This window comes from Manis pentadactyla, chromosome X (assembly GCF_030020395.1).
Source record: "Manis pentadactyla isolate mManPen7 chromosome X, mManPen7.hap1, whole genome shotgun sequence".
In the NCBI taxonomy this organism is placed as follows: domain Eukaryota; kingdom Metazoa; phylum Chordata; class Mammalia; order Pholidota; family Manidae; genus Manis; species Manis pentadactyla.
In genome coordinates this window covers 127,480,799-127,497,594 of record NC_080038.1, presented here as the reverse complement: position 1 = coordinate 127,497,594, position 16,796 = coordinate 127,480,799, and the positions used below count along the sequence as shown (strand labels likewise).

General features: G+C 37.7%; 1 protein-coding gene across 12 annotated transcripts in view; it reads left to right on the top strand.

Moving 5' to 3' along the window:
* The window catches only part of MBNL3 (muscleblind like splicing regulator 3), a 129,259-nt gene that overhangs the window by 37,295 nt on the left and 75,168 nt on the right, over positions 1-16,796 (top strand). For 10 of the 12 annotated variants that reach the window (XR_008995005.1, XM_057495258.1, XM_057495251.1 and 7 more), the window contains exons 2-3: positions 5,085-5,144; positions 11,671-11,917. Coding sequence is in view for 11 of the 12 variants with exons in the window: in XM_057495258.1 (XP_057351241.1) it covers positions 11,741-11,917 (177 nt within the window). In the remaining variant the exon portion in view is untranslated. The remainder of the gene's footprint in view (positions 1-5,084; positions 5,145-11,670; positions 11,918-16,796) is intronic. The other 2 variants (XM_057495252.1, XM_036931222.2) reach the window with 1 other exon arrangement.

Below are 16,796 nucleotides of genomic sequence, written 5' to 3'. Positions count from 1 at the left end.
GCAAAGGAGACCCTGTACTCGTTAAGCAGTTACCCTGCTTCCTCCCTTCCCCCACGCCCTCACAATCAGTAATTTGCTTTCTGACTCTGGATTTGCCTAATCTGGATATTTAATGGAAGTGGAACCATACAATATGTGGCCTTTGTGACTGTCTTCTACTTAGCATAATGTTTTCAATGTTTATTCATGTTTTAACATTTATGTGACTTCATTCCTTTTAATGGTGTAATGATACTCCATTCTGTGGGTATATATCACGTTTTGTGTATCCATTTATCTGCTGATGGACAGTTGGGTTGTTGCCACTCCTTGGCTATCAAAAATAGTATTGCTATCAACATGAGTGTATAATTATCTCTTCGAGACCCTGCTTTGAATTCTTTTGGGTATATACCTAGGCATAGAAGCATTAGGTCATAGATATTTAACATTTTGAGGTACTGTCAGACTGCCACAGCAACTGCTCTATTTTACATTCCCACCAGCAATGTAAGATCATTCCACTCTCTCTGATTTTTCTCTTTTTTATTATAGCCATCCTCCTAATGGGTGTGAAGTGGTATCACATTGCGGTTTTCATTTACATTTCCCCCACTTGGCTACTCTTTTTGAAGAAAATATTTTCACTATCTTTCTGAAAGTCATTGGCCTGACCAGCTTAACCCCTCTAGAACATGGTGCTACGTGGAACACCTGCAAAAGGACCCCCAAATCAGAAAGAGCAGTCATAGACCTCTTCTGCATGACAACCCTGCACTTTGCCCTCTTAGGCTTCTCATTCAGTAACTCTTATTCAACACCCATGACTGGCTATTATGTTTTCCAGAAGGAACTGGACAGTCCACTATGGCAGATATTTTGGCAGGAAGAGAAGTGACAGTAGAAGCCATAGTTGACAACCTGCCACAGAAAGAGGAGAACTATAATACTTCCTAGGACATTTATGACCTCAAGTTTTCAAGCAGAGGCCAAAATATGTTCAGTATTTTTTACAAAGGCAAAACTACATGTAATGCATTTTGGAAAGGTTTCTGTGAAGAATGACTCAGAGAAACACGTTTTTCTCTTGAACAGATACACTTCCATCAATCTGCTATATAAATGCCAATGATACCTGAAAAATTAAGTGATACTGATTTCCATCTTGAATGCGGACAGGACAAATAGAAATTTAGATTCTGTAAAGTTATTGAAGCTAATGGTTTAAAAATGTAAATGAAATGGTTTCAGGAACTTTAATTTTACTTTGTTGATGAAGTTAACAATTAGTTGATTTATTTGACACTCAGATATTCAAAGCATTTGTCTGATGCTTTTGTATTAGAAACTCCCTGTCATTTCAGTGTGCGTTCATGGTATAATGCCAGTAAATTAGCCTTTCATCTGTCTTCTCAGCTGAGTTACTAGAAACTGTGGCTGGTTGACAGAGAATTAAACTGTAAATAGTAACACTGCACAGTATGTAATGTCTGACAGAATGCTGCTTTCTGTCTCCTTATTTGTATATGCTCAAACTTCCTTCTAAGTTGTTCCAATATACCCTCATAGAGACTAAGAATGAATAGAGCATGCCCAGAAAAAGAATCTAATATCTTTTTTCAAAGAATTTGTTTACTTTATCTGAAGCTCATTTTACATCCTGTCCCTTACCTCATTTGCAATGGGTCTCTAAGCTAGTTATGTCATGACTGTTTTATGTGATCATTGACAATTACATTCAGATACACACACACTTGTTATTTCTTGTTTTTTTAATAATACCCATTCTGACTGGTGTGAGGTGATACCTCATTGTGGTTTTGATTTGCATTTCCCTGATTAGTGATGTGAAGCATCTTTTCATGTGCCTGTTGGCCATCTGTATGTCTTCTTTGGGAAAATGTCTATACAGGTTCTCTGCTCATTTTCTTTTTTATATCATTAATGTACAATTTCTTGAACAACATTATGGTTACTAGACTCCCCCTATTGCCAAGTCCCCCTCACATACTCCATTACAGTCACTGTCCATCAGCGTAGTAAGATGCTATAGAATCATTACTTGTCTTCTCTGTATATACTGCCTTCCCCATGTCCCCAACCCTCTACATTATGTGTGCTAATCATAAAGCCCCGTTTTCCGCCTTACCCCTCCCTTCCCACCCATCCTCCCCAGTTCTTTTCCCTTTGGTAACTGTTAGTCCATTCTTGGGTTCTGTGAGTCTGCTGCTGTTTTGTTCCTTCAGTTTTTGCTTTGTTCTTATACTCCACAGATGAGTGAAATCATTTGATACTTGTCTTTCTCTGCCTGGCTTATTTCACTGAGCATAATACCCTCTAGCTCCATCCATATTGTTGCAAATGGTAGGATTTCTTTTCTTCTTATGGCTAAATAATATTCCATTGTGTATATGTACCACATCTTCTTTATCCATTCATCTACTGATGGACACTTAGGTTGCTTCCATTTCTTGGCTATTGTAAATAGTGCTGCAATAAACATTGGAGTGCATATGTCTTTTTCAAACTTGGCTGCTGCATTCTTAGGGTAAATTTGTAAGAGTGGAATTCCTGGGTCAAATGGCATTTCTATTTTTAGTTTTTTGAGGACCCTCCATTACTGCTTTCCACAATGGTTGAACTAGTTTACATTCCCACCAGCAGTATAGGAGGGTTCCCCTTTCTCCACATCCTTGCCAACATTTGTTGTTGTTTGTCTTTTGGATTGTGGCCATCCTAACTGATGTGAGGTGATATCTCACTGTGGTTTTAATTTGCATTTACCTGATGATTAGCCATGTGGAGCACCTTTTCATGTGTCTGTTGGCCATCTGAATTTCTTATTTGGAGAAGTGTCTGTTCAGATCCTGTGCCCATTTTTTTATTGGATTATTTGCTTTTTGTTTGTTGAGGTGTGTGAGCTCTTTATGTATTTTGGATATCAACCCTTTATCAGATCTGTCATTTATGAATATATTCTCCCATACAATAGGATGTCTTTTTGTTCTACTGATGGTATCCTTTGCTGTACAGAAGGTAGTCCCACTTGTTCATTTTTGCTTTTGTTTCCCTTGCCCAGGGAGATATGTTCATGAAAAAGTTGCACATGTTTATATCCAAGAGATTTTCACCTATATTTTTTTCTAAGAGTTTCATGGTTTCATGACTTACATTCAGGTCTGTGATCCATTTTGAGATTACTTTTCTGTACGTGGCTAGGCAATAATCCAGTTTCATTCTCTTACATGTAGCTGTCCAGTTTTGCCAACACCAGCTGTTGAAGACTCTGTCGTTTCCCCATTGTATATCCATGGCTGCTTTATCATATATTAATTGACCATATATGCTTGGGTTTATATCTGGACTCTCTATTCTGTTCCACTGGTCTGTGGGTCTGTTCTTGTGCCAGCACCAAATTGTCTTGATTACTATGGCTTTGTAGTAGAGCTTGACATCAGGGAGCATAATTCCCCCTGCTTTATTCTTCCTTCTCAGGATTTCAGGGAGCATAATTCCCCCTGCTTTATTCTTCCTTCTCAGGATTGCTTTGGCTGTTCGGGGTCTTTTGTGGTTCCATATGAATTTTAGAACTATTTGCTCTAGTTCATTGAAGAATGCTGTAGGTATTTTGATAGGGATTGCATTGAATCAGTAGATTACTTTAGGCAGGATGGCCATTTTGACAATATTAATTCTTCCTACCCAAGAGCATGGGATGAATTTCCATTTATTAGTGTCCTCTTTAATTTATTTTAAGAGTGTCCTGTAGTTTTCAGGGTATAGGTCTTTCACTTCCTTGCTTAGGTTTATTCTTAGGTATTTTATTCTTTTTGATGCAATTGTGAATGGAATTGTTTTCCTGATTTCTCTTTCTGCTAGTTCATCGTTAGTGTATAGGAATGCAACAGATTTCTGTGTATTAATTTTGTATCCCGCAACTTTGCTGAATTCAGATATTAGATATAGTAGTTTTGGAGTGGATTCTTTAGGGTTTTTTTATGTACAATATCATGTCATCTGCAAACAGGAACAGTTGACTTCTTCCTTGCCAATGTGGATGCCTTGTATTTCTTTGTATTGTCTGATTGCCATGGCTAGGACCTCCAGAACTATTTTGAATAAAAGTGGGAAGAGTGGGCATCCTTGTCTTGTTCCCAATCTTAAAGGAAAAGCTTTTGGCTTCTCACTGTTAATCTCTGCTCATTTTTTAATGGGATTATTTGGTTTTTCAGTGTTGAGTTGTATGAGTTCTTTATATATTTTGGATATTAGCCCCTTATTGGATATATTATTTGCAACTATCTTCTCCCCAAAACAAACAATATAGAAATAGATTCATAAACATAGAGAACAGATGGGTGGTTGCCATAGAGAAGGGGTGAAATAGGTAAAGAGGATAAAGAGATACAAACATCCAATTACAAAATAAATTAGTCATAGTCAGGGATGAAAGTACAGCATGGGGAATATAGTTAATAATATTGTAATAACTTTATATGATGAGGGATGGTAGCTATGCTTATTGTGAACATTTTGTAGTGTATATAATTGTCAAAACACCATGTTGAACACCTCAAACTAATATCATATTGTATGTAGACTATACATCAATTAAAAAAAACAAATATGCAGACAGAGTTACCTCTTAGAACAACTGAAATTTTCTTAGAAATTTATGTTTTCTGGATTTTGCAAGCAGGTAATCAAGCTTTCAATCAGACCATACAAAAACCTATTTAAGGAGATACACAGGTTGATCATGACTGCATAAGGGGCTGTTATGTCAGGCTATGATATTTTCTGTGCAGTGGACCCCAAAATGAGTTTCTGCCCCAAAACATCAAAATGAAATAATATATTTTTTAATTGGGTTGTTGCCCAGTCTTGTATTGCAGTGGTAAATCTAAGTGGTTGCTTCCTTTGTGCACTCTTCTGCATTGGGAAATGCCCTTTTAATTAATAATGGCCGACTGTACTAAGTTGCACTGTCAGTATCTAGATGCTTCCTGTTTTAAATGGGATTTGATTACTTCTTTTCAAAGTCTAGAGTTTAATACGGAAGCATTCTATTATACTAGCTAATTTTATTTTATTTTTTCTTGCAGATTCCTGAAGAGTGCCTTTCCTGAAAACTCTGCTACTTGGATTCTACTCAAGAACGGTCTGTTTATAAACCCCTCTCCCTACTATCCCTGAACTCAGATCTGGTGTGCCCTGTAGTTCACTTTCAGCACTTGTCCATTAATTTTTTTTCTTCAGGTCTCAGTTTTCATAGTCATTTCCCTTCCTCCTGATTTTACAGCAGAAAATAAAAAGTTCACTTTACAGTTTTAGCATCCTTACCAGTCTTAATCTTTAAAGCCAAGAAATAGGGGGAAAAACTTTATTCCCTTGATCTGTGACCATTCACCAAATTGAAGGGCAGCGAGCAGCATATGTTTTTTTCCAAGAATAATTGGAAACACTGACAGGAGAGTGCAGAATTCTTTTGAGAGTCTGCCAGCTATTTGAAGAAATGTTGACAGAGGAAAAAATACTCAATTTCAAGATGGGATTAAGGATGGCGGTGTGAGAGGAGAGACAGAGGCTTCCTCCTAAAACTGGATACAATTAGAAAATTTAATTGGCACAACTAATCCTGAGAGAGCAACAGGAAAGAGGATGGCATCAGACTGCACACACCTGGAGAAAAGAGCAGACCTCACCCAACGGGGTAACGTACCAGAGCTGTGGCTCCGTGGGGCCCGAGCTCCTCCCCCACCCCAGCTCACTGGTGGGAGTAAGAGAAACGGAGCAGGGAGGGAGTGGAAGGCTTGGGAATGCTGAATACCTAGCTCCAGAGATCTGCTCTGGGAGCACAAACCTACATTTCATGGTGCTTTCATGAGACTCGCATGACTACTGGGTTGGAAAGTTAATACAGGCAGAGTTCCTGTGGAGACTGGGATTCCGGCTGCTTGTGAAAAGCAGGGATCCATATCTGGCTGCTCTGGGACAAAAACTTATACCTGTGTGACCAGCCCACTGGCTCAGGCAGTGGAGACAGGCACAGCAGCCAGGAGGCAGGGAACAGCTCTTTCCTATCACCAGGCACCAGTACCGCTCCCCTGTGACCCCCAACATTGCTTCAGGGGCTCAGCAGCTCCAGAATAGAGCTTCTGGATACTAGAGGGCGCCATATACAAACATGAAACGTCAAAGGAACCTTGTCCAGAGTAAAATTGTTAATACAACTCCAGAGAAAGATTTAAATGATATGGACCTCGTGACTCTTCCTGAAAGGGAGTTCAAAATAAAAATCATCAACATCCTAATGGAGGTAAGGAAAGACATCCAAGAACTCAGGAATGAATTCAGGTCAGAGATCCAATCGTTAAAGAACACGATGGAGGGTATTAAAAACAGGTTGGATAAGGTGGAGGAGACAATAAATGAAATAGAAACTAGAGAAGAGGAATACAAAGAAGCTGAGGCACAGAGAGAAAAAAGGATCTCTAAAAATGAAAGAATATTGAGAGAACTGTGTGACCAATCCAAGAGGAACAATATTCGAATTATAGGGATACCAGAAGAAGAAGAGAGAGAGAAAGGGATAGAAAGTGTCTTAGAGGAGGTAGTTGCTGAAAACTTCCCCAATCTGGGGAAGGACATAGTCTATTAGGCCATGGAGATCCACAGATCCCCCAAAACAAGGGACCCAAGAAAGACAACAGCAAGACACATAGTAATTAAAATGGGAAAGATCAAGGATAAGGACAGACTGTTAAAAGCAGCCAGAGGCAGAAATAAGATCACATACAAAGGAAAGCCCATCACACTAACATCAGACTTCTCAGCAGAAACCTTACAGGCCAGAAGGGAGTGGCATGATGTATTAAATGCCATGAAGCAGAAGGGCCTGGAACCAAGATTACTTTATCCAGAAAGATTATCATTTAAATTTGAAGGAGGGATTAAACAATTTCCAGATAAGCAAAAGCTGAGAGAATTTATCTCCCACAAACCATCTCTGCAGTCTATTTTGGAGGGACTGCTGTAGATGGAAGTGTTCCTAGGGTTGGATAGCTGTCACCAGAGGTAGTAAAATCACGGTAGGGAGGGTGGAGCAGCTGATTGCGAGGCAAATGTAAAATTAAATTGACTATCCCCAAACTCAATCAAGGGATAGACAAAAAGTACAGAATTTGATACCTAATATATAAAGAATGAAGGAAGAAGAAAAAGGAGGAGAAATAGAAAAGAACCTTTAGATTGTGTTTGTAACAGCATACAAAGTGAGTTAAGTTAGACTCTGAGATAATAAGGAAAGTAATCTGGAACCTTTGGTAACCACAAATCTAAACCCTGAAATGGCAATAAGTACATACCAATCAATAATCACCCTAAATATAAATGGGCTGAATGCACCAATCAAAAGACATAGAGTCACTGAATGGATAAAAAAACAAGACCCATCTATATGCTGCTTACAAGAGACTCACTTCAAACCCAAACACATGCACAGACTAAAAGTCAAGGGATGGAAAAAGATATTTCATGCAAACAATAGGGAGAAAAGAGCAGGTGTTGTAGTACTAGTATCAGACAAAATACACTTCAAAACAAAGAAAGTAACGAGATAAAGAAGGACATTACATAATGATAAACGGCTCAGTCCAACCAGAGGATATAACCATTATAAATATATATGCACCCAACACAGGAGTACCAGCATATGTGAAACAAACACTAACAGAACTAAAGGAGGAAATAGACTGCAATGCATTCATTTTAGGAGACTTCAACACACCATTCACTCCAAAGGACAGATCCACCAGACAGAAAATAAGTAAGGACACAGAGGCACTGAACAACACACTAGAACAGATGGACCTAATAGACGTCTATAGAACTCTACACCCAAAAGCAACAGGATACACATTCTTCTCAAGTGCACATGGAACATTCTCCAGAATAGACCACATACTAGGCCACAAAAAGAGCCTCAGTAAATTCAAAAAGATTGAAATCCTACCAACCAACTTTTCAGACCACAAAGGTATAAAACTAGAAATAAATTGTACCAAGAAAGCAAAAAGGCTCACAAACACATGGAGGCTTAACAACACGCTTCTAAATAGTCAATGGATCAATGACCAAATTAAAATGGAGATCCAGCAATATATGGAAACAAACGACAACAACAACACTAAGCCCCAACTTCTGTGGGACGCAGCAAAAGCAGTCTTAAGAGGAAAGTATATAGCAATCCAGGCATATTTAAAGAAGGAAGAACAAACCCAAATGAATAGTCTAATGTCACAATTATCAAAACTGGAAAAAGAAGAACAGATGAGGCCTAAAGTCAGCAGAAGGAGGGACATAATAAAGATCAGAGAAGAAATAAACAAAATTGAGAAGAATAAAACAATAGCAAAAATCAATGAAACCAAGAGCTGGTTCTTCAAGAAAATAAACAAAATAGATAAGCCTCTAGCCAGACTTATTAAGAGAAAAAGAGAATCAACACAAATCAACAGAATCAGAAATGAGAAAGGAAACATCATGACGGACCCAACAGAAATACAAAGAATTATTAGAGAATACTATGAAAACCTATATGCTAAGAAGCTGGAAAACCTAGAAGAAATTGACAACTTCCTAGAAAAATACAACCTTCCAAAACTGATCAAGGAAGAAACACAAAATCTAAACAAACCAATTGCCAGCAAAGAAATTGAAGCGGTAATCAAAAAACTACCCAAGAATAAAACACCTGGGCCAGATGGATTTACCTCGGAATTTTATCAGACATACAGAGAAGATATAATACCCATTCTCCTTATAGTTTTCCAAAAAATAGAAGAGGAGGGAATACTCCCAAACTCATTCTATGAAGCCAACATCACCCTAATACCAAAACCAGGCAAAGACCCCACCAAAAAAGAAAATTGCAGACCAATATCCCTGATGAATGTAGATGCAAAAATACTCAATAAAATATTAGCAAACCGAATTCAAAAATATATCAAAAGGATCATATACCAAGACCAAGTGGGATTCATTCCAGGGATGCCAGGATGGTACAACATTCAAAAATCCATCAACATCATCCACCACATAAACAAAAAGAAAGACAAAAACCACATGATCATCTCCATAGATGTTGAAAAAGCATTCGAGAAAATTCAACATCCATTCATGATAAAAACTCTCAGCAAAATGGGTATAGAGGGCAGGTACCTCAACATAATAAGGGCCATATACGATAAACCCACAGCCAACATCATACTGAACAGCGAGAAGCTGAAAGCTTTTCCTCTGAGATTGGGAACAAGAAAGGAATGCCCACTCTCCCTACTGTTATTTAACATAGTACTGGCGGTCCTAGCCACGGCAATTAGACAAAACAAAGAAATTCAAGGAATCTAGATTGGTAAAGAAGAAGTTAAACTGTCACTATTTGCAGATGACATGGCATTGTACATAAAAACCCTAAAGACTCCACTCCAAAACTACTAGAACTGATATCGGAATACAGTAGAGTTGCAGGATACAAAATTAACACACAGAAATCTGTGGCTTTCCTATACACTAACAATGAGACAATAGAAAGAGAAATCAGGAAAACAATACCATTCACAATAGCATCAAAAAGAATAAAATACCTAGGAATAAACCTAACCAAAGAAGTGAAAGACCTATACCCTGAAAACTATAAGACACTCTTAAGAGAAATTAAAGAGGACACTACCAAATGGAAACTCATCCCATGCTCTTGGCTAGGAAGAATTAATATCGTCAAAATGGCTATCCTGCCCAAAGCAATATACAGATTTGATGCAATCCCTATCAAATTACCAACAACATTATTCAACGAACTGGAACAAATAGTTCAAAAATTCATATGGAAACACCAAAGACCCCAAATAGCCAAAGCAATCCTAAGAAAGAAGAATAAAGTGGCAGGGATCTCACTTCCCGACTTCAAGCTCTACTACAAAGCCATAGTAATCAAGACAATTTGTTACTGGCACAAGAACAGAGCCACAGACCAGTGGAACAGATTAGAGACTCCAGACATTAACCCAAACATATATGGTCAATTAATATTTGATAAAGGAGCCATGGACATACAGTGGGGAAATGACAGTCTCTTCAGCGGATGGTGCTGGCAAAACTGGACAGCTACATGTAAGAGAATGAAACTGGATCACTGTCTAAGCCCATACACAAAAGTAAATTCAAAATGGATCAAAGACCTGAATGTAAGTCATGAAACCATATAACTCTTAGAAAAAAACATAGGCAAAAATCTCTTGGACATAAACATGAGTGACTTCTTCATGAATATATCTCCCCAGGCAAGGAAAACAAAAGCAGAAATGAACAAGTGGGACTATATCAAGCTGAAAAGCTTCTGTACAGCAAAGGACACCATCAATAGAACAAAAAGGTACCCTACAGTTTGGGAGAATATATTCATAAATGACAGATCCGATAAAGGCTTGACATCCAAAATATATAAAGAGCTCACACACCTCAACAAACAAAAAGCAAATAATCCAATTCAAATTGGGCAGAGGTGCTGAACAGACAGTTCTCCAAAGAAGAAATTCAGATGGCCAACAGACAAATGAAAAGATGCTCCACATCGCTAGTTATCAGAGAAATGCAAATTAAAACCACAATGAGATATCACCTCACACCAGTAAGGATGGCTACCATCCAAAAGACAAACAACAACAAATGTTGGCGAGGTTGTGGAGAAAGGGGAACCCTCCTACACTACTGGTGGGAATGTAAATTAGTTCAACCATTGTGGAAAGCAGTATGGAGGTTCCTCAAAATGCTCAAAATAGACTTACTATTTGACCCAGGATTTCCACTTCTAGGAATTTACCCTAAGGATGCAGCACTCCACTTTGAAAAAGACAGATGGACCCCTATGTTTATCGCAGCACTATTTACAATATCCAAGAAATGGAAGCAACCTAAGTGTCCATCAGTAGATGAATGGATAAAGAAGATGTGGTACATATACACAATGGAATGTTATTCAGCCAGAAGAAGAAAACGAATCCTACCATTCGCAACAACATGGATGGAGCTAGAGGGTATTATGCTCAGTGAAATAAGCCAAGCAGAGAAAGACAAATACCAAATGATTTCACTCATCTGTGGAGTATAAGAACAGAAGAAAAACTGAAGGAACAAAACATCAACAGAATCACAGAATGCAAGAATGGACTAACAGTTACCAAAGGAAAAGAGACTGGGGAGAATGGGAGGGTAGGGAGGGATAAGGGCAGGGAAGAAGAAAGGGTGTATTATGATTAGCATGTATAATGTAGGGGGTGGGGGAAAGGGGAGGGCTTTGCAACACAGAGAAGACAAGTAGTGATTCTACAACATCTTACTATGCTGATGGACAGTGACTGTAATGGGGTTTGTGGGGGGGACTTGGGGTAGGGGAGAGCCTAGTAAACATAATGTTCTTCATGTAATTGTAGATTAATAATAACAAAAAAAATTTTTTTTAACTCAATTTCTTAACCTTTCTTGTTGCCTTCTTAGGGGTTGGTCTCTGATTTTTAGTAATTCTGATTAAATTTCATTGGCTTTTTGTTTGACCAAATTTGACGTAAATGAACACCTAAGTGCTAACAAAAAACATTTCACCTAAGTAACCTGTTATCTCTTCACATTTAGCTTCATTTTTAACAGCAGCAGTAGTATTGTCCTAGAGAGGGTGCACTTGACCTTCACTTCAATTTTCAATATGGCAACTGTCACGGTCACCTTGATTCGTGATTCCAAGTGGTTGGTTTTAGAAGTCTGTAGAGAATTCCAGAGAGGAACCTGCCCTCGAGCTGATGATAACTGCAAGTTTGCCCATCCGCCAAGCGTCTGCCAGGTGGAAAATGGTTGCGTGGTGTCCTGTTTTGATTCTTTAAAAGTGAGTCTCCTCTACTGCTCATAATATTTAACTCAAATCTGTTGATTTCTGTGGTTTTTAAAATATAATGTGCTTTGAAATTAGTAAAGTTAATTATAGCATGAAAGTAGTTAGGTTCTTTTAAATAGGATGTAGACTTTGTGTCTGTAGAACTAAGCCAGACTAAAGCTCACTCGATCAAAGCCCATGAGTCAAGATAGACTTAGAGAAAAAAAATTCAAAAATTTTGTAGGAATGAGAAATTGCTGCCTTGCCATACCTTCCTTCTTTGTATATGATTTAGATTTTGAATACAGTAATCATAATCCTCATGAAGCCTAGAGAAGCTCGTTACTGAATTATACTTTATTATCTGTGTTATGAAAATACATGTGGCAGGGACCAGTCAGCTTTTGAAGAATATGTAATGTCAGGCTGAAAGAATATAAGGAGAAAATCTCACCATCCAGGAGAAAAATTATGGCATTCTGAAATTTCTCAGTCAAAGAATATTTGAGCCTTTAACTTTAACATATTGCTACAAAACTAGGCTCACTTAATTTTCTTCCTAAACTGCTGATGGACCAGTTTCACATTTGTGAGTGCATTTCATTTCATGAAGGAAGTCCTATTGCCAGGGTCATCAAACCTGTATATTATATACCACAATATGAATAAAATCTGAAGGCAGGTGAGATTATGTAGAATAGAACATATATGATGTAAAACAAGAAAATGCACTGATTTTCATGTTTTATTCATGGTTATCCTTAAATTAAGGATAAAGATGCACAGATTAAAGCACAGAAGTAAAAAAATGGTATCAGATTCCTGATTTATTTAATAAATTTAGCTATGATTAATGCAATATTTTTTAAAAATATGTTACAACGAATTAAGCTTATTAAGAAACTTTTCAGTGTCTTGATATTGTTTTATTCTCATCATGACCAATTTTACATCATTAACGTTTTTATTTATGGCTGCATTGGCTAATAGAAATGTATTCTCTCAGGTGATCATTTCATCAGAAAACATTTTATCAGGTGATATCTTCCTTCAGCAGTTAGTTTTACTTAAGTTGTGGTGACTAACTTGTTGCAGACCATTCCAGTTCAAGAATGGAAACTTGGTTTCGTAAAGATAATGGTAATTTCTACCATTGCAAATGTCTGAATTGCTCTCATTTGCAGCAGATATTATGATGAAAGGGCTTATTCTGTTTTCTTTGCCTCAGCATCATTCAAGTTTTATCTATATTTGTTGTGTGTATTATTGCAATCTACTGCTACAGGCCTGGGTAATGCCTTGAAGTGGAAAAGAGCACTGGGCTAGCTGGGAAAAACAGGAGGTATCTTTCATCCAGTGGATTTGGAAGGTCAGGCACTGTAGGCACTTTCCATCTGTTGTTTCAGGAGCTCTAGGGTACAGTTCCAGTCCCACTACTGGACCTGACCTCAGCTACAAAGCCTGACAAAACTTGAGTTACTTCATCTCTAACAGATGGGTAGTTCTTCTCTACCGAACTTCCACGATTATTATGAGAACTCCATTGAGATAATTTCAATGAAAAACCATGTCTCACTCTAAAAGTGAATTAAATGAAAGATTATTTTCTTACTATTAAGTAAGATGTTTGTTTTAGTTTTGTTTGTTTAGTTTTATTTGTTTTGGGTTCCTCAAAACGGTTCTATTTAGTTAGGATTTATTATTTGAAAGTATCAACTTATGTTCCCAGTGGACATGCTCAAATCCAGTTGCCCTGAGTATGATACTATTTCTTCAAGCTAAGTATCACTGTTTTTATGGTTTACTCTTTGATATAGAGTTCCTGGCAGGCTTTCTAAATTTTATCTTTCCAGGCTTCTAGTGGAAGATGTGCAATCTTCCTGATCATTGATACACCTTAGGTCATTTATCCCACTTAAAGGCAAAAGAGTGTCATAAAGAAAACATTTTGAAGAAAAGCAATATGGAAAGCAATTGCTAACAAAATGCATATTACACTTTCACTTTAAAGCTTGGGAAATTTCTAATTCAGAGACTACATGGATATGGCCAGTGAATATTAGTAACTACTTAAATACACTGTCTTCTTACCGTGTCCATTGTTTTTAAAATAATTTTTGCATTATGCTAATATCTTGATCACCAGTCACACAGGAAAAAGATGATTTACATAATCCTTACATTCTCAAATTTTAATGGAAACCTTAATATTTCAAATATACAAAGCCTTCCAAATAATTAATTTGGCATTTAGATGGCACATTCATCACAGTTCCATGTCTGCACAAAAGCTTTGTAGCTCTCTTATACTATGCCCTATCCACAGTATGCATGAAGGTGTACTAAGCTGGGGGTAATAATTGACCTATGTGGATTGTGCCACCCATCCTATCTCTAATGCACGAATAACATGCCTCAATGGTCATTACAGCATTTGCTACCCCTTTTGAGTTTGTACAATTGAAATACCTTTGAAAAGCATCTGCACACTATTTCTTCTTCCACGAGTGGTTACATAACTGAAGCAATCGTTTGACAAGTTTTGAACTGCTGCTTTTGTTTTCTCTTTTTTTGTTGTTTTTGTAAGGATTCCACTAGCACTAGGCACTCTACTAGATGATAATGATGGTTCTTGGCCTTCATAATAGGCACAGTAGACACAATGTTCTATCCTCACCTCGTAATGAGGGAATGTTATGAAAGTAAGGAGAGCAAGCTGGATGGCTAATTAACTGTGCATTGTGCTGAAGTGCCGTGCCCATCACTCCCTGAATGCTGAGTGTTCAGTGACAAAGGCTACACCATCTTCAGATAGAGACCTAGACGTGTAGCCCATAGACTAATTTCCAGCTACATAAAAGTCTCATGTCATGTTGATTTGCAGCTATTTTTTTTACTCAGTTGCCTAGTCTGCTTACTGTAATTTATTTGAAAATCTCTTCCAAAGTATTGCTTAATATCAACTTCTTGATATTACAGTTTGCTATTGACTTAGGTTGGTATTTTTAGTGAATGTCTGTTAGATTTAACAAAAGATCATCGTTGAAAATATCAGCCTAGAATCTTTGTGATTGTTTCCTCCACATTATTCTGTTTCACCAATGCAGCTCTTTGTGACTTGCTCTTACTGACCCTGGAGAGCCAACCTCTCCCCTCATTTATCCTTCCTGTCAGCTTCACGTTCTTCCCAGGGTACCAAAAACAAATGAACGAACTAGATCCTGCCTGACTCCCATTCATATACCTTAAAAAATATGCCAGTTATTGTGGCTATTTTTCTGATCAGAAAATAAAAACATACCCTTTCTAGAAAACTGCAATAAACAAAGATAAAAAACCAACAACTCTGTAATTCCATTACCCAATTAATCTCTTCACATGTAAGTACATGTCCTTTCAAAATTTCTTTTAATGATGACTGCTTCTTTTAAAAGGTATTGTTTGTTCCACAGAATTCCAAAGGCTTTTCATACTTATGAAGGAATAGTGTTTTACAAATATACTTAATTTAAAAGATACTATTTTTCAAATAATATGCAGCCAGAGGAAATTATGTTTATTTCAATGATGCAATGATAATTTTTAAAATCCCTTTCCTCTATTGAGTGTCTACTATAGTCCAGAAACTTTGTGCATGCTGATTCTAATTCTTAGAGCAACCCTGTGTAGGGCTTATTGGTGGACCAGCTGTGGGGTCTTGGATAAGTACCCCCAACCTTCCTGTCCCTGTTTCCCCACCCATGAAAACAAAAATTCTACTAGCATCTACCTCTTGAGTTACTGAGCATTCAAATGAGATGATCCACATACGGCCCTTGGCATAGGACCTGGCTCATAATAGGCACTCCAGAAATGTCTATTTCACCAATAAATTTCGGGTGCCCTGAAAAAAAAAGGAAAAGAAAAAAGAGAAAGAAAATCAATCCATGACAATACATGAGGAAAATTCGAGTGAACACTTTTGTAATCCTGAGTGGGGGAAACCTTCTAAGCACGCTACCAAAGGCAGAGACAATAAGAAAAAGATTAATAGAACTGATCACATAATAAAAATTACTTCTGAATGGCAGAGAACACCACACAATTAAAAGACAAGCTATAATTTAGAAAAAAATGTGTGACACATATGACAAAGGACTATTATTTTAATATACAATGAGTTTTATGAATAAGAAACACAAATGCTCAAAAGATATTTCCTAGAAAAATAGGCAAAGGTCATAAACAGCAGAGCAAAACAGTCTTATGTGGCCAATTTATCCGTAGGGACATTTTGATGAGCCCTACTGACACAGCTGCTCCAGTGCAGCCGCTGTAGTTCAGCTGTCTCCATCACGATGTGCGCTCCCGGGCCCTCCCTCTCTCCCTAACCTCCAGTCCTGAGGACTTTCACTTTCTACTTTAGTCCTTTCTGCATTGGTTCCCTTTTCTTTTACAAAAGGGTTACTTCTAATCAGAAGAAAAGAGAGAAAATAAAAAACCTTTTAGACAAGGTTAGCTTCTACAGAGAAGCCAAAGCCATCTTTACAAAATAAACTTTGTGATAGTAAATGTAATATTTGCATACTCATACTAAGAGGAAAGTTATGAATTTATTTGAGTGTTTCCTCTATGTGTGAAGCTGAGAGTAAGGAATCGTATTGTATTCCAAATACCTTCCTTTTCCCCCTCCACTCAGGGTATCCGTATCAGATTCATTCATTCATTCATTCATTCATTCATTCATTCATTCATCACTGGATAGGTACCTACTAAGCACCTATTGCGTGCCAGGCATTGTGCTAGGCATGAGGAGCTAGCAGTGAACTGAAACAGGCCCTGCCCCCATGGAGCAGACAGAACAGCTGATGGAGGGGCAGGCAGAAAGGAAGAAAATATACAGGTTAAGGAC